Source organism: Fringilla coelebs, assembly GCF_963513975.1.
Source record: "Fringilla coelebs genome assembly, chromosome: 1".
In the NCBI taxonomy this organism is placed as follows: domain Eukaryota; kingdom Metazoa; phylum Chordata; class Aves; order Passeriformes; family Fringillidae; genus Fringilla; species Fringilla coelebs.
The window spans coordinates 96973903-96993199 of NC_140028.1; the positions used below are offsets into that span (position 1 = coordinate 96973903).

Sequence of the window (19297 nt, forward strand, 5' to 3'; positions counted from 1 at the left end):
TCAGCAAGAGCTGTTCTGATCCAGTCCACCTGAACAAAAAGATAATTGCAAATACACAAATTTTTTCAAGCTGTACCCTTTTTTATGTTGCAGCAAGAAGCATTATAGAAGATCTGGATTATCTTTTATCAAGCTCATAAATAAATATTTTTACCTTCAGGCAAACCTGGACAAGTCCCGAGCTGCATTCTTTTGAAGTTAAATTATTTTATGTGTGCTTGTCTTTCCCTTACTCTCTCTCTAACAAAGACAGGCCTTCATTCCTTACAAACTCTCCTTCTGTAACTCCTACAAAATCCATAGAGAAATACATGTGGTTTGTATTCCCAGCCCTTGAACCACAACAAAGCCGCTTACCTCTTTACTAGACGTGACCAGGAATTTTCTGCAATAGTCAATCACTGGCATATTTACATCAGCTAATATTCTCTAAGCAAAACTCTGCACATAGGAAGACCAAAGTTAGGGCAAATCCCCAAGCTTAAAAAGGCCAGAATTGTCTCTACTCCCGGTGTTTGAGTTGCAGCCACTGTTTCTGCACCTGGAGGTTCGTAGTCTTGCTGAAGAATCGTGAGACTTGTATCAGCCAGAAAAAGCAAATGAAAATGTAAATGCCAAGGGAGGAGCCAGAGGAGGCAATCATGTTTAATGAAATCTGAACTACTACAGCAAAGGAGGAGTGGAAAGAACTTGGCTGCAAAGGTAATTCTGTCTACAAGCTATTCCCTTACAGTGGCTCTTTTCACATTCTGTTTCAATATCAAAACAAAGCTGAGTGAATTTCAGTTTCTAGATTACTGACATCATTCTTCCCAAAATAAACAGCTGCTAGAAAAAGTTCTTCTCCTGCACTGACCAATCAGGCTAGACACTAATCCACATCTTCAAAAATTTGTGTATTGCCAGAATTCTCAGGCAGGAAAAGCTTTCTGGAAGTCCTGTAGCAGTAACACTTATTTTTACCTAGCGGCTGCTGCTCTCAAGCTCCCAGATCCCAGAAGGCTTTACCTTCTCCGTCTCTGGAATGAATAATTTCAAAGCAGGGGAAGTGAAGCGGTTAGTTCCTCCTTTAGTAACAGCTGTATCTCACCACAGAGTAGTCCACACACTTCTCCTCTGAACGTAATTCCAAACGTACAAATGCACTGCCACCAGAGAGCTGTACCCCCGGACAATGTTCATGTTCTATTTCAGGGACAGTCAGCACTTTAATGACTTCTCAGTTGAACAAAGGATAAAAGTGGTTCTTGTATCCCCAAAATACATCTACCTGTTCATTGTTTACGTAGGAGTTAAAAATTAAGTTCAAACCTAATTCAGAAAGTACACACTTTTTAGTTCAAGTGTTGCTGTTCTTGCAAATCAGTAAATGGTTGCACATGAAACAAGTCAGAATTCTGATAAAAGACACAAAGCACACAACACATGCTATGCTGGCAGTACTTTTCCAAAACCAGAGAACTGGGATGATCCTTTGGGATGATATAGAATTGCTGTTAAATTTGAAACCTCCCACAATTGCTTTAAAGATATAAAAAGAAACAGAGAAGTATATTAAAAACTCCTAATGCAAACTCATGTGTCTCACAGTAACTTTTAATCTTACTGCATTTTCGTTTTCTGTGAGAAAAAAATCCCAACTGTTTTCCTTGCTTCAATTACAGGCCTCTTTTGTGTGGTAATCACATATCCTCTGAACAGAGAGAAAGACACAGCTCTCCCAGGATTTTCCTGAGAAGCTGTGAGAAAGCTCAGAGAAAAAAATGAGAAACAATTCTTATCTTCACTTGCTGCACCTGTTACTGTGCACAGGTGGAATATGTTACGAAGATTTGTTTACCAAAGGATGATCTCTTAATTGGACACTGGTGATGGTGTTTGGATTGATTGACCAATTGGATCCCTCTGTATCAGACTGTCTGCAAGGGCGATGGGCATGGCCTGGCATAATATAATAAAGCGATTGATCAGCATTCTGCAATCATGGAGTCAATACTAATTATTCCCGGTTCAGGGGCTTGCTGCTATGATACTTTTGCTCATTCATAAGCTTGAACTGCATGTACATGCCAGTGATTTTGGACTATTAACACTAAGCATGCTTGAGTACAGGCTGAGGCTCAACACTGATACCTGCACCTAGCTAGATTACCAGAAGAAACACAGAAAACATAATAGCATCACTGCATAAATTAACTTACCCTATGGATAAGTTTACCTGACACAGATTCATTCAGACAGGTCACCATGCTGCTCAAATTTTATTGTTTGAGATATAGAACAATATGGTGCTCTTGCTGCTGTTCCGTAACAAGAATACTTTGGTACAACCACTACTTAAACCTATCCATAGATATGTTTAGAAAGATGTTCTCTAACCATACCACTCAACCGATTTTCTTTCCTCTGTTATCAGTACCAGGACTCCTGGGATGCATCACCTTTTGCAGTACTAGGTACTTCTGGCTGTGCACACATTCCCACATTTGAGGTCAACTGGATTACTGGGTTCACCAGTCTGATCCACTTCAGATATAGATTTAAATTTTGTAAGCAAGGCTACAATATTCACCTCTTCAAAATTTTTATGCTGCCTGTTGCAAGTATAGGTGATACCTGGACTGGTGCAGAGTGGCAGAGAAGGGCCATGCAAACGAACCAATCACAATGAACTGATGAAAAATTTGGAGAAAAATATATGGATTGTGAAACCATGACATCTTAGAACCTGGCATTGTCCAGTTGTAGTGCTTTCTGCAATTTGGAGACCTAGAATTGCATTTAGTGCAACTCTCAAGCTGTGACATAAAAAGTAGGTAAGTAGGTCCTGATTTCATAAATTGGTTCAAGACCGTGAGATCAATTTCTGTTTCATAAACATTAATCTGGCAATCCTTTAATATGTCTTTAAAGAGCTTTAAGAAAATTATTTTTTGATGGTAACAGAATTTAACTAGAAAGGAAGGAGAAAGGTATGAAGTCATCGATCACTTTTTTCCTTAACCTGACCCAAGCAAACCTGATATTCATATATGCAGTTCATTTTAAACAAAATGAGTTTTCCAACATGAAAGAGCAGTAGAGCAGTACCTAGGTCATCAGGAAATTGTTTGGTTTGCTAAGTTTCTCAAGTCCCTGAGCATAAGAGAAAAATAAAAGAGGCGGAAGAAAACAAGGTATGTTATCACAAAACCAAAATGTGAACAAACACTGAAAGGAAAACAACTGATGGGATTGTTGTTAGCAAAATGCTAACAAACAGAACACACAGGATCACATGAAGTCCTTAAACCTTGAATCTTTTGAGAAGCAGAAAAGAGGACATCCATGACCCGAGAGAACCTTTATCTGTGCAAAGGTTAAGATGAATTTTGCCAGTCAAAAGGATCACATTTGTACTTTAATGTTTTTACAATTACACTGGAGCAAGAAAAAACTGCTTCACAAAGTACAAGTTTCTTCACCAGAGGCTGGCTGCTGTTCAGCCAGTATGGAACATGGACAGAGTCAGCCAGCACAGGCTCATCCCTAGAATACTACTGTAATTTAGCATCCCACTTCTGCCCACCTGGGATCAATGGAAAATAATACTTGTTCCACCATCCAAAGTACAAAGAATAGACCGATACATTTACAACTGTCACCCAATATACAGAAGCTATTGTGTCATTTTGATTCTACTTCTGCAAAAGTTTTTCAGCTATTGTAAGCAAAGACTCAACTGAAGTACCTTGTGCTTGGATAACCAGCAAAAGAGCAATATAACATCACAGTACAGAAACATTGCCACAAGAACAAAACACTAAATAAAGTTTAAGGGTATTTCAATGTCACTAAACTACGTGAAACTATCTCCCTTTGTTCCTATTAAAAACAAAGCCCATCTTCAGGAACACTTCAATAATTTGCAAGCGCATACTCCAAATGCTGATGTTCAGAATTCATAATTATTCTTTCAAACAGATGAAACAGCACACACACCATGAGTCATGGCATTTCTCTTACTACACTGCTAGGCTTTCAGCAAAAATTAGTTATGGTCATCAAATATAAAGCAGCAGAAAAACAATGATGGCTCTACATGGTTGCTGAAAACTGTACAGAACCACAGTGAAACGCTTAAAGTGGCTGTCCAAAAGGTCAACATAATGGATTCACTCCTTTCTTTATGTATGGAACATGTAGTTCCACAGTATTGCCATTCATAATAAAATTACTCCACCACTCCATGGCACAATAAATTGATCTTCGGGTGTTTCTAAATAAGTACACAGATCAAAAAAGAAAGTTCAGGTACACATATGTTTAGCACAGCTCTTTGATTTTCTAACTCATTAACTGAACTTGAAGGATTTTGCACTGGGACTCAAAAGACTTGTTATTTATTTTTGAGCAATAGAGCAAAAGTACAAGCAATATGGGGTAACCTTATATTGTGGATCTGACAGCCAGAGAGAGAGAAAGCTAGATAAGTTTTCCCAGAATCAGCTTAGGAAGCTTTAGGGAACTGGTGATAAACAATGATCGTCAAATATTAAAAACAACCTGCAGATGGTGTTTTTCTAATAATCTGTTTTGCTGTTTTTCTCATAAGATTGTTTACAAATGGGTGTCTTGTTAATTAGCCAATCATGTGAAATGTATTATTTAAATGACCAATCAGGTCCACCTGTAGCAAAATAAGCTATAAAAGAAGAGAGGATTAAATAAATGAGGCTTTTTCCCACTTTGCCTTCTGATCCGACTATGTGTCATCTCTGACCTAACGGTGACATTATATGATAATAATTATAGTATTTATTTCTTGTAAAAAAAAGGTTTGAAGATGGTCTACACACGTTCAACATAAGCATATACTAACATAAATTATATATTTGGTGGAAAACTTATACTGTACCTAAATGACTTAAGAACAAAAGTTCTTCATACAAAGAATATTTTATGCATATTTACTGAAAGGAGCACAGGGAATATCCTGACACAGAAAACTTTAGATGAACTTCAGAAGCTTAGCAAGTTCCTTAAAAGGATAACAGTTTAGGCAACATTCTTCAAGGTTCAAATAAGACAGAGAAAGACAGTATCTAGCCCATACTACTTGAGAGAGATTTCACTGCTCTGGGCCATCTCAGAAGCTGTACAGATCCTTCGTACCTGGAACTCCAAGAACAGAGAAAACATAAACAATGAAAAAGAGATGTAGTAATGCAACTTTTACTTCCACAGTTGGAGAGCATGTCAACAGTAAGAAATAGGATTGGGTTCTGACAAAAAAATTTCTCTCTGATTACTGAAAGTTGCTGCCATCTATTCAGTCGGGAAGGAGTCTGAACTAGAACTCTTCTTCAGCATTTGGATTCTGCCCATGTCTGAATGCAGAATCTAGAGCAGGTATGATAAATATGAAGGTAGACCTGCAGTCTACCCCATCTCTCACTTTCCTCTTGCTTAGCAGTCTGATCCAAAGCTTTCTGATGTCGAGGAAAATCTTTGCAAAGAACTTAAGCCTTACACAAAAAGAATCACAGATAAATATTTAACACTTAAGTGAAACTGCTGGAGCAGGGATAGAGATGTCCAGGGATCAATTTGGATAACATTTGATCCCAGCTTTCTGGGATCAATACATGGATAACAAATTGTACTAACTCTAGTAAAGCTTCCCTTACCATTATTAAAAAACAAGCAAAGCACTAGAGCTAACTGCACTAAAGACTGTTATTGTTATTTGTACAGCTAAAATTCTTCTGTCACTTAAAAAAATATAATCTCCTGGTTTGGAGGAATTTATTTAATCACAATTTACTATCAGAAGTGTCTGTGGTCTATAGTGCTAAAAAACCACAGAGTATTAAGCTTCACTCTGTACAGACTATTGAATATAACAGGTGCCTCTTCAAAATCCAGACATTAAAATCTAAAACTGTGGGACTCAGGAGGGCTTGTCTTTTATTATGGTCTTTTTCAAAGTCAAGAAAAAAATCCACCAGCACATATTTGAGGTGGTTGTATTAACACCATCTTGGAAACACATGCAAGGAAATAAAAAACTTTTCTACATATCACTATTTGTAGAAGATGCTTCCTGCAGAAACCTTTCCAGGAAAAGTCCTCAGTTCTTCAGTAAGTATTCAATGGTAGAAACTTACACATATTGTTTAATTAACCAGTGTCCCAGACACTGTCACAGGCAGTTACAGGATAGTCCAAATAAATCTCAGCATGACAAATTTGCTGAAAGAGCCCTCCTTCAAAAAACAACGCTCGTCATAGAATCAAGCCTTCCTGACCAAAGCACCTTCATAATAAAAAAACGCATTTTGAACAAGCTTTATAATCAACAGAACATGCTTGCCAACAGGGAGAAAAGTGTGAACATCACAAAATCATTACCCTATAAAAAGAGCATTGCAGTGGCCAGCTGAAACCACCAAGCAGGACCAAGAGAGTCACTGGAAAGAAGTCTAGCCAAAAAAGGGCAGGCATATAATGTTAAAAGATCAGCAAAAGCGCAGAAATTACTCCCAATCAGAACAATGTGATTACTTCACGATTCACCAGAAAAAGGATTGCTATTGCTTCACAGTGGCCTAAAAAACCCATCTCTTGTTCTGTAAGTCTTCCCAGAGATTTGTCATTTGACATTCATAACTAATTTGGTATCTTACTTCAAGTTCATCCATGCACATGTAATGATTCTGTGACTTCTTACGTCATGTACAAATGGCATCACGACTGATAATGCCATCTATTCGCATTTCCTTTGTTTACCAGAGTTAACACTCACATTTATATGACGCATAAGGGAGTTCAGTGTACGCATACTTTGGTGTGGACACAGAGTGGGGATTTAATTGCTCTTCCTGGTCTTAGGAAAGAATCAAATCCTGATTTGTACTAAGGCATTTTGGATTGTTTCTTCCTTACACTTTTAATCTGTGATGCTACCATGCTAATTTTACTCTCGAGCAAGTATGGTGTTAAAATATATCCAATACCTATAACATCAAGAAGGTTATTTTTCCTTGTCTAATGAAGCTAAACTGGTGGGATGCCCTATTGCCTTCAAAAGAAGGAGGAAGAGTTGTTCAGGAAGCAGGTGCAGGGAAGGAAAACACCTGTGGCAGAGGCTTGCCTCTGATGCCTTTTTCGAGCTTACCTAGAAACAGAGGCCAGTCAAAGTTCCAAGAATAAAAGTGGATATATTTAATGAAGGGCCTTCAGGTACATTAAGGGCAGACGAAGCCTACCCAAAGGGCTACACTCAAAATGAATGATGGTCACGAGTTTTGCAGACAGATATAAGTTTGGTCTATTTACATATCAGAGGTTAATCCTCCAATTACAGCTTCAGGTAATGAAGTCATATTCCCCCACTTTGCACCCCCCCCCCCCCCCCCCCCCAATTCAATTTTCTTTATACTTTTCGGAGCCTGAGGCTGTAGGCTGTCCTTGAGCTTCAGGCCTAGAGGAATTGTTTTGTCTGACCAAAATGTGTAGACAGTAGCTAACACTTTATATGGAGTTTAGAGTTATGCACTAATGCAGTACAGGATTTGAAAAATAAAAAGGCTAAAATCTTAAGGCATCATCTTGTGCACCTTTTTATTCAACCTGGTCCATTAAATAGGTTGTAAGATTGGGTGAGGAGGAGTTTCCTGTCATATCTGTACATGGGAAGAGATATTGATTTGGACATTAGTGTTTAAATAACAACATTAACAACCATAGATTGAAGCTGACATGACTAAGAAACAGGCACATGCTAAAAGACAAACCTACTAAAAAAATCATATAAGCTGGGCAAATATAGGCTTGGTTGAAAAAGCAGTGTTACATGGCCCCTAAGTTAATGCTAGTCTGTTGTGGTATAACAGATTGTTTGGTTTTTAGTTGGGGAGAGAGTCCATGGGCTGCGGGGTTGGTTCTCTGTGAGGACCTGGTGGAATCAATCAGCAGGCTAGTTTTGAAGATTGACACCTGGTTAAACTACTTAAAAGAGTTGAACACTCCTCTGTGGAAAAACCCACTCAGAAACAAACAAAGCCTGGGAAAAGCTCTCTTGCTTCCAGCCTTTGAACAGGTAACTGTCCGGGCTGGCCCCTTCCTGCAAAGTCTGCCAGGTCCCGTCCCAGTGTGATCAGGCCCCTTCCCAGCAAAGCCCCTCAGTCCATGCCAGCAGGGGCCATCCCAACACTGGGAGCAAGCAAATGGCCGGGATCAGAACTGGGAGTGGCCTCGAGGCCAGGACCAGCCATGTGCCTGGGACTGCAAGGCCAAAATCAGCATGACTGGGGCAGTGCCATGTGGCCACAGCTGTCTTAACACGGCTCACAATTAACTTTGTTTGCCGAGCCGCTTTTAGCCTAGCTATGCTGTGGACAGAAGGACAAAAGCAGTGGCAGCAGTTTTTCCAATGCCCCACTTGAAGGAAAGTCACAGGGTAGCACCATCCGCCAGCATGGCTTGCGTAGAGCCAGCGGGGACCATGTGATCAGCAGAGAGAGACACAGCGCTTCCTTGATTGCAGAGTCTGGACAAGATTAATCTTTCAACACTGCAGAACTCTATAAAAACTTATTTCTTTCAATAAATAAATGTTTTCATTTATAAAACTTGAGAACAAACAAACTTACAATCACCAATTCTCTCCCAAATCAGGAAGAGGAAAGGGTGAAGAAATGTAAAGAAAACAACACAGGACACTGAGGTCAGTGAAGACGGAGTCAAATTCTATATGGGAGGAGACTGAGGAGATGCCTTAGTCTTGGACTGAAATTCTCTGGTAAGGCTATGGTGAAGGTATAGTTGATAGATCAGACTTTATTTTTTCCCTATAATTCATAGAATGCATTGGGGGGCTGTTGCATTGTAACTACAGCCGTGAGCAGAAGCACCAGTGTTGAAATAAGCAGATGTTGCAGGAGCTGTAATCCAAAGAGAAGCTTGAACAGAGATAGATGAGAGAGATCAGAACTTTGCCCCAGGGAAGAAAGGAGAAAGCCTCTGTTCCCGGAGATAAAGGAAGAGAACTTGGGTTTCTATACTAAAACAGGTCATCCTTAAAATAGTACCCCAATAAGCTGAAATGACCCACGGTGGTAGTTATGAGAAAAAACTTCAAAATGTGGGAGGGACTTCACAATTGCGGATTACTGGGCACCTGCTGATTTGCTGTGACATTAATACCATGAGAGAAGTGTTTCATGTGGAGAAGTCTCCACAGCATAGTAAGAGAGACTCCTCTTCCTAAGAGAACTAAAAAAAGACTGTTTTAGAGGTGGTAAACTGACTGCAAGTCCCAGGTTTTGTCTCTTTACATTGTCAGTAAATGTAGAAGAAAAAAAGAAGGTGTGGGAGGAAGAGAAGTGTTCTGAACAGAAGGTTTATGCTGATTTTCTTATTATTTTTTCTTATTATTGTTATTTTTTATGATTTTCTTTTTTTTTTTTTTTCTTTAACTTCTGTTAATGAAGTTCTCTTTATACCCTTAAAAGTTTTGAGCCTGTTTTGCCCTCCTCCTAATCCTTATCTCACAGCAGAAGATGAGAAATAATTCTAGCGGGTACACTGGTGATTTGGCCAGCACTAGACCCCCTACATTAATTGGTGCATTGGCTGGGAAACAGATTGGCAGACCAAAACCGCTACACTTCATTGTTGTTTCTGCCCTCGTTTTGAACCGAAACCGCCACATAGTCACAGTCACATGTGTTACCTTCCTCCTAGTTTCTACTATCTGAATCTGCTGTGCTGAAGAGAGACGTCTTTTGCACAGTCTTACGAAAGCAGAACTGCAGAGAACATTTATATGTCGCATAAACTACATTAACATCTATTAAACCACTCAAATTTCACCCTGTGGTCTTTGAGTTTAGAAACGTAATGAAAGCTTTTGACAAAGGGCTAGTGAATAAATCCTTGGGATAACAACACTGCCTATTACAGAGACAAGACAAAAATTAATTGGAGGACATTAAAATGCATTTTTTCTTTTGGAAGCAAAAAATTGGCTCTGCAGTAGCCTGGAAGTATTAGACAAGTGCAATCTGCGCTTCAGATAAACTTGTGCACTGTTAAAAACATTGATACCAAGGGGTGTGGAGGCAAGTGTTCCCAGAAATGGAAATACCGGTAGTGAGAGGCAGGAGCCTCACAGAAAAAATTCATGGGCCTAGGGAACCGGGGTTCTCATCTCTTCTTGTCTTTAAACATACGACTTTCAATATTTAGGTAAGGTATAACTATTTCTCTTTGGCCCTTAGCATTTTGGGGGAGATTCTCTTTTTATCTGAACTAAGTTTAAACTAAGCAGAACTTGTAAATGGTACCTAAGAAAATCACGGTCTCGGGCACAAAGTAAAATACACATAATTTCTCACTTCAGACACTGTCTTATCAACACAGTTATATGTTTGGGTAAAAGGAAAAAACTATTTTTCAACAGAACTGGACAGGCGAAGTTCTGGAGTTCAGCTCAGCACTTAAGTGAACACTCTAGACTTTCAATGAAGTGTTCAGTATACCTTATGATATATTCCTAAAAGAGACAAGAAAGTAACTTTGAATGAGTAAATCCATTGAAAAGGCCCCTGGCTGCACTTAACTGTTTGTTTCTATCTGACCTATGCAAAATACTACATTAATTTTTTTTGTAACCAAAAAAAACCCAACAAAATCAAACACAACCAAAAATCCCAAACCCCCAAAGCTAAGTCCAAAGAAAATACATTCCAGACCAATCTTAGTTTATTAAGCACAAACTTGAAGATATCTGTGTGAAATTATATTTACTCCCTAACATATTGAGGTAACAAAAAATTTAAGCCACAGTACTGTTAAAATTAGTGCTGTATTAATGAGGAAGGCAAAAGAGAATTGCCTATTGCAGCACACTTAGAAATGAAACCTTGTAATCCTATGTTTGTATTAATGTTTCTAACGAAACCATCTTATATTAATTTTTCCCCAGCTCTTTGTCAGCTTCATTATTAAGCACACAAACTAATTTAAATTATATCTGTTAAAGAAAAGAACATACAAAACTTCAAGAAATAGGAGAATTAAGTTTTCTCAAAGAAAAATCGATTATAAGCAGACACTCCACAATGTTTCAGATACTGTTTCAAGGCGGCAACATTTTTATAGTGTAAATCTGTTTATCTTCTATAGGCTTCTCTATTTTTACTGTAAAATAGAGGGGAAGTGTTAGAGGACACATTTTTATCCCTACATTCTGCCAAATTTCTCTTTGTCTCAAAAGATACTGCATCCAACTGGTGACTAAAAACTGAAATTAACATTTATTCACTAGGAATTTTTTCTTCAGCTTCACTCACCAGAAATGGCATCAAAGCTGCCCTTTTCTTTGGTAGTCATCTGCATTCCTGTAAAGTGCCAAAACCAAGCAGTTTTGCCTCAACTTTTGAGTTTTACATTATTGAAAGGGCCCTCACAAGTGTTTAAAAACATAAGAGGGCACCTCCCTACTGAATAGCTATTTACTTTGTGTTGAAGAGGACAAAAAAATCTCAGTAAAAGTCAAACATCCTATCTCATCACATGACATGGGTGCATACCAGAATGTTGGTTATTTACTGCCTCCATGGAAACATTTATTGTGTACATGGAGACACTTCTCAGATACTTTCCTTCATGGGAAGAAAAAAAGCAGGAGCAAACCAGTTTATAAATATTTGGCAAATTTTGACTGACTATTGTTGAGTACAGTTACAAAAGACTAGAAAATTTGGAAAGCAACACTCCTGAGACATAGGAATTTGGATTCACTCAGTCCTACCCTATTTGGATTAAAACCATCATTTTTATGCCAAAGCTGTTTCTGTTCTAATTGCCAAGCACCACTGAGCAAGCAAAGGTAGTTTGCTGGGAAACAAACAGCAAGGCTTTGTTGAGAAAGAAATTTTAGTATCTGCTTTGTAAAGACTAAATCAAAGTCCTTCCTTTGTCATTTTAAGCTATTTCTAAGCATTCTAAACACATGTGCTTCTCTTTCCACAGACTGTAGAGCTGGAAGACGAAAGAGTGCAGAGGGATTCAGCAGTTGTAAAATAAGCAAAATGCCTTAAAATGGAAGACTGAACAAGAACCATGTGCACTTCTGTTGTCAATCCACTGAATTCAGTTGAACCAAAACAAATACTATTTTGGCCAACAATGAACTTTGGGTTTACCAGTTTTCTTTATTAAAAAAAAAACTAAAATCCTGTATCTCAGGCAACTGAATGCCACACACAAATGGCATTTTTTCTAGAATAATTTTAGCATGCCATGAGAATACGTAGAATAGACTTGAGATAAAGTAGTCAGACAGTGCAAAAGGAAGAGTAGCATTCATCTCTTCTTCCAATAATTCACCTTTTCTATTAAAATGAGTTTCTGTTCTTCAGCAATATATATTATTTTAATATCTTTTTATTTTAATATCTTTTTGAAATCTGATTTCATTTTCAGAACACTTCAGAGCCCAGGCTTTTACCAGGATCCACTGGCAGGTTTCATATAAACTGATGGTTCCTATTCAAAAAAGACTTGCATTTTCAGCAGGAGGGAGTGTTTAAGAACAGTATCTCTTATGCACTATGCTAAGTAATAGTCCTGGAAATTATCACTGAGAACTAAAACTCCTCCACAAAACACAAATCAAATCTTTACCATTTGCCTCAATCCCTCTGGTTTGGGGAGCTTTTTTCAATATTTTTTGTCATTTCATATTTGAGAGAGATTTTGGAAGATACTACATGTGTGGCCACAGATATCTTGCTGTTTTGCAGCAAATAAACAACCTTTTGTAAATCCATACACATTTACTGTATGGTAAGTGACACTTTAAAGAAAAAAATAAGAGAGCTCGGAAAGATCAAAAGTCATTTCTGTTCCTTTCTATCACAAAAGTCTTTCCTGACTTCAAAAACACCGGAAAAGCAATGGCAACTATGTCAGACTGCTACACAGCAGTGGGAAGATCCGATTCTTCTGGTACCAAATACTACACTTAAATGCATACTTTTAAATCAGTGTAGCAGAAGTCTCTGTGCTAATGTATTGCTCAAGGAGGAGGAAATCTGATATAAATTGAAAATTAGGAACTTAATATTATTTTTCATCTATTATGGAAAACCACTTCCCAAGGGATCTGAAAAAAACCAGTATTTATAAGAAGAAATGCAAATAATTTATTGCTTTCCAATTGTCAAAATTCCATAAAAATATTAAGAATGAAGGATAAGGAACTAAATTCAGATAACAAACTGAATACAGCCAGGCTACATTCAACACCTATGTACACAGTCTTATTAGCAAATGATTCAAGATCATTTAAAAGGCAGTTGCTTATGTCCATAATAGTGTATCATGCCAGTAAATCAAGAGCTTTTGGATATATTTTTCTTTTATCATGTCTTCCCATCTTTTAAAATAAAGCCAAGTAGTTGTACCATTTCAAAAGAGATACTACTCTCTTATTCACTTCTAATGTCTATTTTAACACAGCAACTTGAAAATTCACATTCCACGCACATATACCTACAAAACAATTTGTGTTCACAAGGCTCTGCTGTAGCCTTCCTGACCGCCTTGGTAAGGAATTTCATGGGCTCACATTTTTTTTTAAATTAACAAAAAGGTTTATAACTGTAATATAAGAATCATCTGTCACTGACATCTCATACTATTTCTACTGAATATCCTGGGGGAAAACAGGTACAAGTAAAACCATGAAGACCAGCTCCTACATAAGGCTATGGGTTTACCTTAATGTAAAGTAGAACTGAAAAAGGTGCTCTATATGACACTTACCTGCACCTTAAACATATCACCACTGCTATGCACTTTCAAATGTACCATGTATTACACCTTTATATTTTCTAAAGTACAGAAGAGATTCTCTCTCAGACTTTAGGATTACAGCTAAAGGGCTCATATTCTAAGGTTTTTGACTTTGATCACATTCTGGATGTGAAATCACCATCTCCCCTTAGTGGTCTGTCACCTTAGTGAAAACTAGGATGCAATACACATTTTTAATGCACAAGCAGGATACTAAACATCTGCACAAACCCTAAAGAGAAGCTTGTCCTGATGTTTATAAATCTTACACAGAAGATGACCTAACTGTGCTATATTTTCCCTAAGCAGCAGACTAAGCTCAAACTTGTGTTAAGTAAAGACCCCATCCTTAAGAGAAAAATATATCTGTTGCCTGTGTATGTGCTCCTCATGATCTTTTCTCCAACCTATGCAGAGACATTGCTCTGCCTGCAATTCTGTTATTGAATATCATAAGGTAACAGTCTGCCTCATAAATATTTACTTGAGAAAAGAATAAATATATACATCTAATCTTGTGGTATATTTTCTAGTTTAAACTCAAGTGGGGTTTTTTGCAGATGTACAATGAAATTCTCAATATCTATGCTATCATATTTCTGGTCTATCTCAGGTAATTTAAAAAGTACCCTGCACACAAATTAGATATAAAAATCTATTAAATAACACATATGACTTCTGAACAGCAGGCAAACAAGCTAGTTGTACTTGTAAATGGGCTCTGACCAACTGTTATTGAAGACATGAATAGCATACAGTTCTGTATCTTCCAACAGCCTGCATGTTTATCTCTGCTTTCAACTTCCTGTACTGTTGTAGTTACCTACAATGCAATGCATGACAATGGGAAAGTCAAACCCATCTAGACAATCAATCTCAGCAATTAAAAAATATTTGATATCAATGCATTGCTTGTTGAGGGCTAGGTATATGCAAAGGAAGGGGGAAAGGATGGCAGAGGGAGAAAGGGAAAGGAATCATAAATGATATTGAAACATCATGGGCAGGAACTAAGACATCACCTCCAGTCAAGATTCAGTCTCTCTGACGTTACTCCTAAAATACACTGCACAGTCTCATAAAACTCTGATGACTCCCTGTGGAGTGGTCTACCTGCTGCTGCAAAAAATTACTGTTCTCTTTCCACCCTCTCTATTCCCCCAGTTTTCTGCAGATTGGAGTCTCCTGTGCATTAGGAAATACTCTTATTACAAGAGTGAGGCAGTGGAAGAAGCTCAAGCTCCCAGTAAGCTTCTGCCCTCACTGATGTGGTCATTAGATGGTCAATGCCAAATCTAGACTATAAAAATCAATTGAAACTGAACCTAGAGAGAAGCTACCTAAGCATCCCAGCTTCACGTGTCTCTCATTTGATAACAGGCAAGTTGTAAAAACAAGAACTTTGGCATCTATTCAATACCTTATCTCATGTTTTTACTTGTAAGAAGTCAGGCTTGCATGTGCACTGACGTGTGCAGCCACACGTGTAACATACTGAGTCCTTACATGAAAAACTACATCCATTAAAAGCACAGCATTCACTCAAGCAAAACATCAGGAGAGCATTCACACTGGAGTCAGAATCTGAAGGCAGTACTGGAGGTTTTCATCTTTTGCCATCTGATTACAGAAGAAAAATGCCATCAATTACAGAAAGAAAAAATCTAAAAAACCTGTAAACAAATATGTTTACAAAGGAATATATGAAAATAGGCACATCCTTTACTGTCTGTTTATTAACAGCCTGGTGCACGTTCTGAAATACTCCAGATAACATAGTAACCAAAAGCTACAAACTCACCATATAATTTTGTTGTTCTTAAAATTCTGTATTAGAATTCCACCTAGAAGCTTTGGAACAAAGAAGTCGTCTCTAGGCAAATTTACAAATAAGTAACTTCTATCAATCAGTTGTGTCTCACTTCATTCTGTGTATTGACAGGGATCTCAGCTACTACAGCTTTCTTTCCTAAATTAGAACTACTAAGGCCAAATAGGGAAGGGTGGAAAACTACTTCACACCACTACAGTAAAGTGGCCTTAGCTTCAAGCAAATGAGGTCTCCTTTCTTCTTTTGAACATTCTGGAACTGTTGCAAAAGGTTTTGCCCTGGTCTAGTGTGACAAAATTACTCACCTTCCCCATCAGGGCTCATATTTTCATAGGAATCCCAGCGTATCAGTGGGTCTGATGTATTGTAATCAACTATTACTCCATGATCATTCTGAAGGTGTTCACATCCTAAAATGAGACGTGTTTGAAACCAAAAATTATCAGTCACATATGTAATTATATACACGTATGTATGTATGTATGTATGTATGTATGTATGTATGTATGTATGTAGCCTTCTGACAGATGTTTGCTCCCTGAATGGCAACACCATATTCTGAAATGTAAGAAGCAGCAAAAGGGGAAGAAAGGTTAAATAAAACAGTTAAAAAAAAAAGAAGAAAAGCTTAATTTATCATTCAGGGAATTTTATCTTGAGCTTTTTGATTATGATGTAGGCTGATAACTAAACACAGTTCCTAAACACAACTAACAAACATGATCCACCCAGCCCTAGAGGGTCAGACATGATAAAGAGCTTCTGAGAATGAAACCATGAGTATCTATAAGGAGATGGTTCTAAAGGAATTATAAGATTAGACTTTGTTACAGATTTTATTCTGATTCAGACCGATTATCATTCTGATACCAGAGCAATTTATCACTAAGGATGAACAGGAAGAGCTGAAAACTGTGACTTCATGTCCCTTCCAGTTCCCCCAAGGTGGCAGCTCTGCAGAATCTGAGACTAGAAAGCCAGCTTTCAATGTGTTTTGCTGCATTTCAATGGGTTTTGCTCTGCTGAACGCACCTGGAATTTTCAGCAGTAACCCATGTTTTTGTGCCCTTAACACGGCATTAATTAATGTTCAGGTTTTAAATGGATACAATGAGGAATTTAGGCATAATCCCATGATTCAAAAGCAAAGCACAGGCATCAAGAATTCACAACCTTGAACTTGGCTTTGATACTGATACAAATCAACAGACTGTCTTTTCAGTCTAGATTAGGGAACAAAGAAATCCTCAGTTATCAAACCTTTGGCTGTCTACAAAGTCCTACTGTAAATTTTTCTAAAGCAACAGTATTATGCACATACTGTGACATTTAAAACAAAAATAGTTACAACTAGGACTAGAATGCTATGGTCCTGTACCTTTATATGCAGCCTGGGAAAAGCCATCTATAGAGAGTTTCTGTGATGACATTTGTCACAAGGCAGATTTATAAACTTTATTATTAAATATTCAGGGATCTTATATTCTTGGCAACTGCATTCTTTCTTAAAAAAATCACAGTCAGTTCTGTTCTAGAACACTGTGTCCAGCTTCAAGCTACAGAATACAAGAATTATATTAACAAATTGAAGCAAATTCAGGGGAGCATGACCAGGGTGCTCAGGACTGGAAGACCTGAGCACCCTGGTCATGCTCCCCTGAATTTCCCTGTGAGGAAAGGCTGAGGGGTCGGGGCTTCTTCAGTCTGGAGATAAGATGGTCTTGACAAAGAGCTGACAGCAGCTTCCTGAAGGCTGTAGAAGAGACAGCCAGTTTGGAGCAAGGCAGAAGGAACAGAATATTTGAAAATTATTTGAATAATTTGAATCTAGATAAATTTAGAGTCAACATAAGAAAAAATAATTCCACTGTGAGGACAGTCAGACATTTAAATAGCCCACCCACTGAGGCTGTGAGGTCTCAGTCCTTGAAGTTTTTCATTATTTGACTGGACAAAGCTCTAGGGAAACTGGTCTAATCTTACAAATGAGCCTTGTTTCAGCAGGAGGATGGACTAGAGATACCCTCTAGTTATTCTATAATTCTATAATATTTTCATATGTGGAAAACTCATTTTGTAGAAATTGTAAGTATTTCAAGGTGTCACCAAAAACCAGGAAATAAACTCTCCAATCAATTCATAGGTTAGAAAGCCAACATTACTAGCAGTGTTGGCTGCATGGGGATTTCTCCTCAAAGCAGGTACTCCCAGTAACCTAACAGACCAGGTTATATTCCTGAAACAAATATATACTCATCACATTTCCTGAATACATGCATATATGCTAATTATTTCTGTGGACTTATTTAGATATGGTTTCATATTTTCTGATTAATCTTTTCTCTTTGAGAATATTTCAAACATGTGGTGATGTCATAATGTCCTTCTCTTATCGTTCTTTGTTCTGAGATAGATGATCCTTGTTCTCAAAACTAAGATCTCTACTAGTACACATTAATCACTAACATAAGTAAATAAGGAAGCATTGGCTGGCACAAGACTTGTTAGTCACAGATGTAGAGAATTAACACAAGGTCACATTTATCTCTGGTATTTGTATTAAGCACTGTATGGTCCAAAACTAAGCATTAAGATTATATACTGGGATCATATACTATTGTGCTAAAGTTAAAGAATTTTTCAACATATTCCCAGACCGCTGCATAGACTTCTTCTTAAAAAAATATAACTTGTTGAGTAACAAAGGTGAGCTGCTCTTCCTAGCCACTTAATTCCTCAGACAGCAACTGAATACAAATATCCAATTACTTAGAACCTTACTTTTCAACAGCTTGAAGCCTACTAAAAAATCCACACCTCTCATTTTGTCATCTAAGGAAGGAAAACTTGAAAAAAATTTTGGTCCTTTTTTAGACATGTTAACTGGCTTATCTTCAAACATTTACTATCCAGAAACATTTAGAACAAGCTAGACAAATTCATTTATAAAACTGGTTTTCTTTTATGGCTTTCAAACAGGCTAAGTGAGATTTTTGTGCCAACTTCTTAGTGGCTATGGCCATAATTTTCTAGATTATCAAATTCATGTGGAAAAAAAAGGAGGAAAAGATGCAATTCACAGGAGAGTGAGGACACTGAATGGGAATATGTATGAGAGAGACAGCTAAGAGTATTTGGTTTTCAGTCAGTCTTAGGCAGAATCCATACTTTTTGGGAGACCATAAAATGATTAAGAACACATTCCTTAACAGAATTAAGCTGCAATGATCTGCATAATCTTAAATTCTTACTGCAAGTAAGAATTATCACATAATCTTAAACATATTAAAACAGAATTTTGGAAGCATGCAGAATATCCTACAAGCCAACTTCAAAGCAGAAGCATTTCCAAGAAAACTACAGCTGTATCTCTTTATGCTAAACTGAAGACAGTCCAAACTTCAATACTGCAAACATAATCAATTACAACAACATCCAAGAGAGGTTATGGGACAGGCCACGGCTGCCACATGCTGAGCCAAACCACCTACTATCTTTTACACAGATATATTAATGTTTTCTACTAGTTGTAGCAAGTGTTCTGGTATACCTTTAAAACAAAATCTGGTGACTTCTATGCTGATATAAATGCAGAGTCTTCATTAACTTTTCCAAATT

The 19297-nt window shown here is 37.6% G+C and overlaps 1 protein-coding gene across 2 annotated transcripts in view; it reads right to left on the bottom strand.

The window, feature by feature from the left end:
- The window catches only part of TNS3 (tensin 3), a 125236-nt gene that overhangs the window by 65221 nt on the left and 40718 nt on the right, over positions 1-19297 (bottom strand). For both annotated transcript variants that reach the window (XM_084222384.1, XM_084222383.1), the window contains one exon: positions 15985-16089. In XM_084222384.1, the coding sequence (XP_084078510.1) occupies positions 15985-16089 (105 nt within the window). The remainder of the gene's footprint in view (positions 1-15984; positions 16090-19297) is intronic.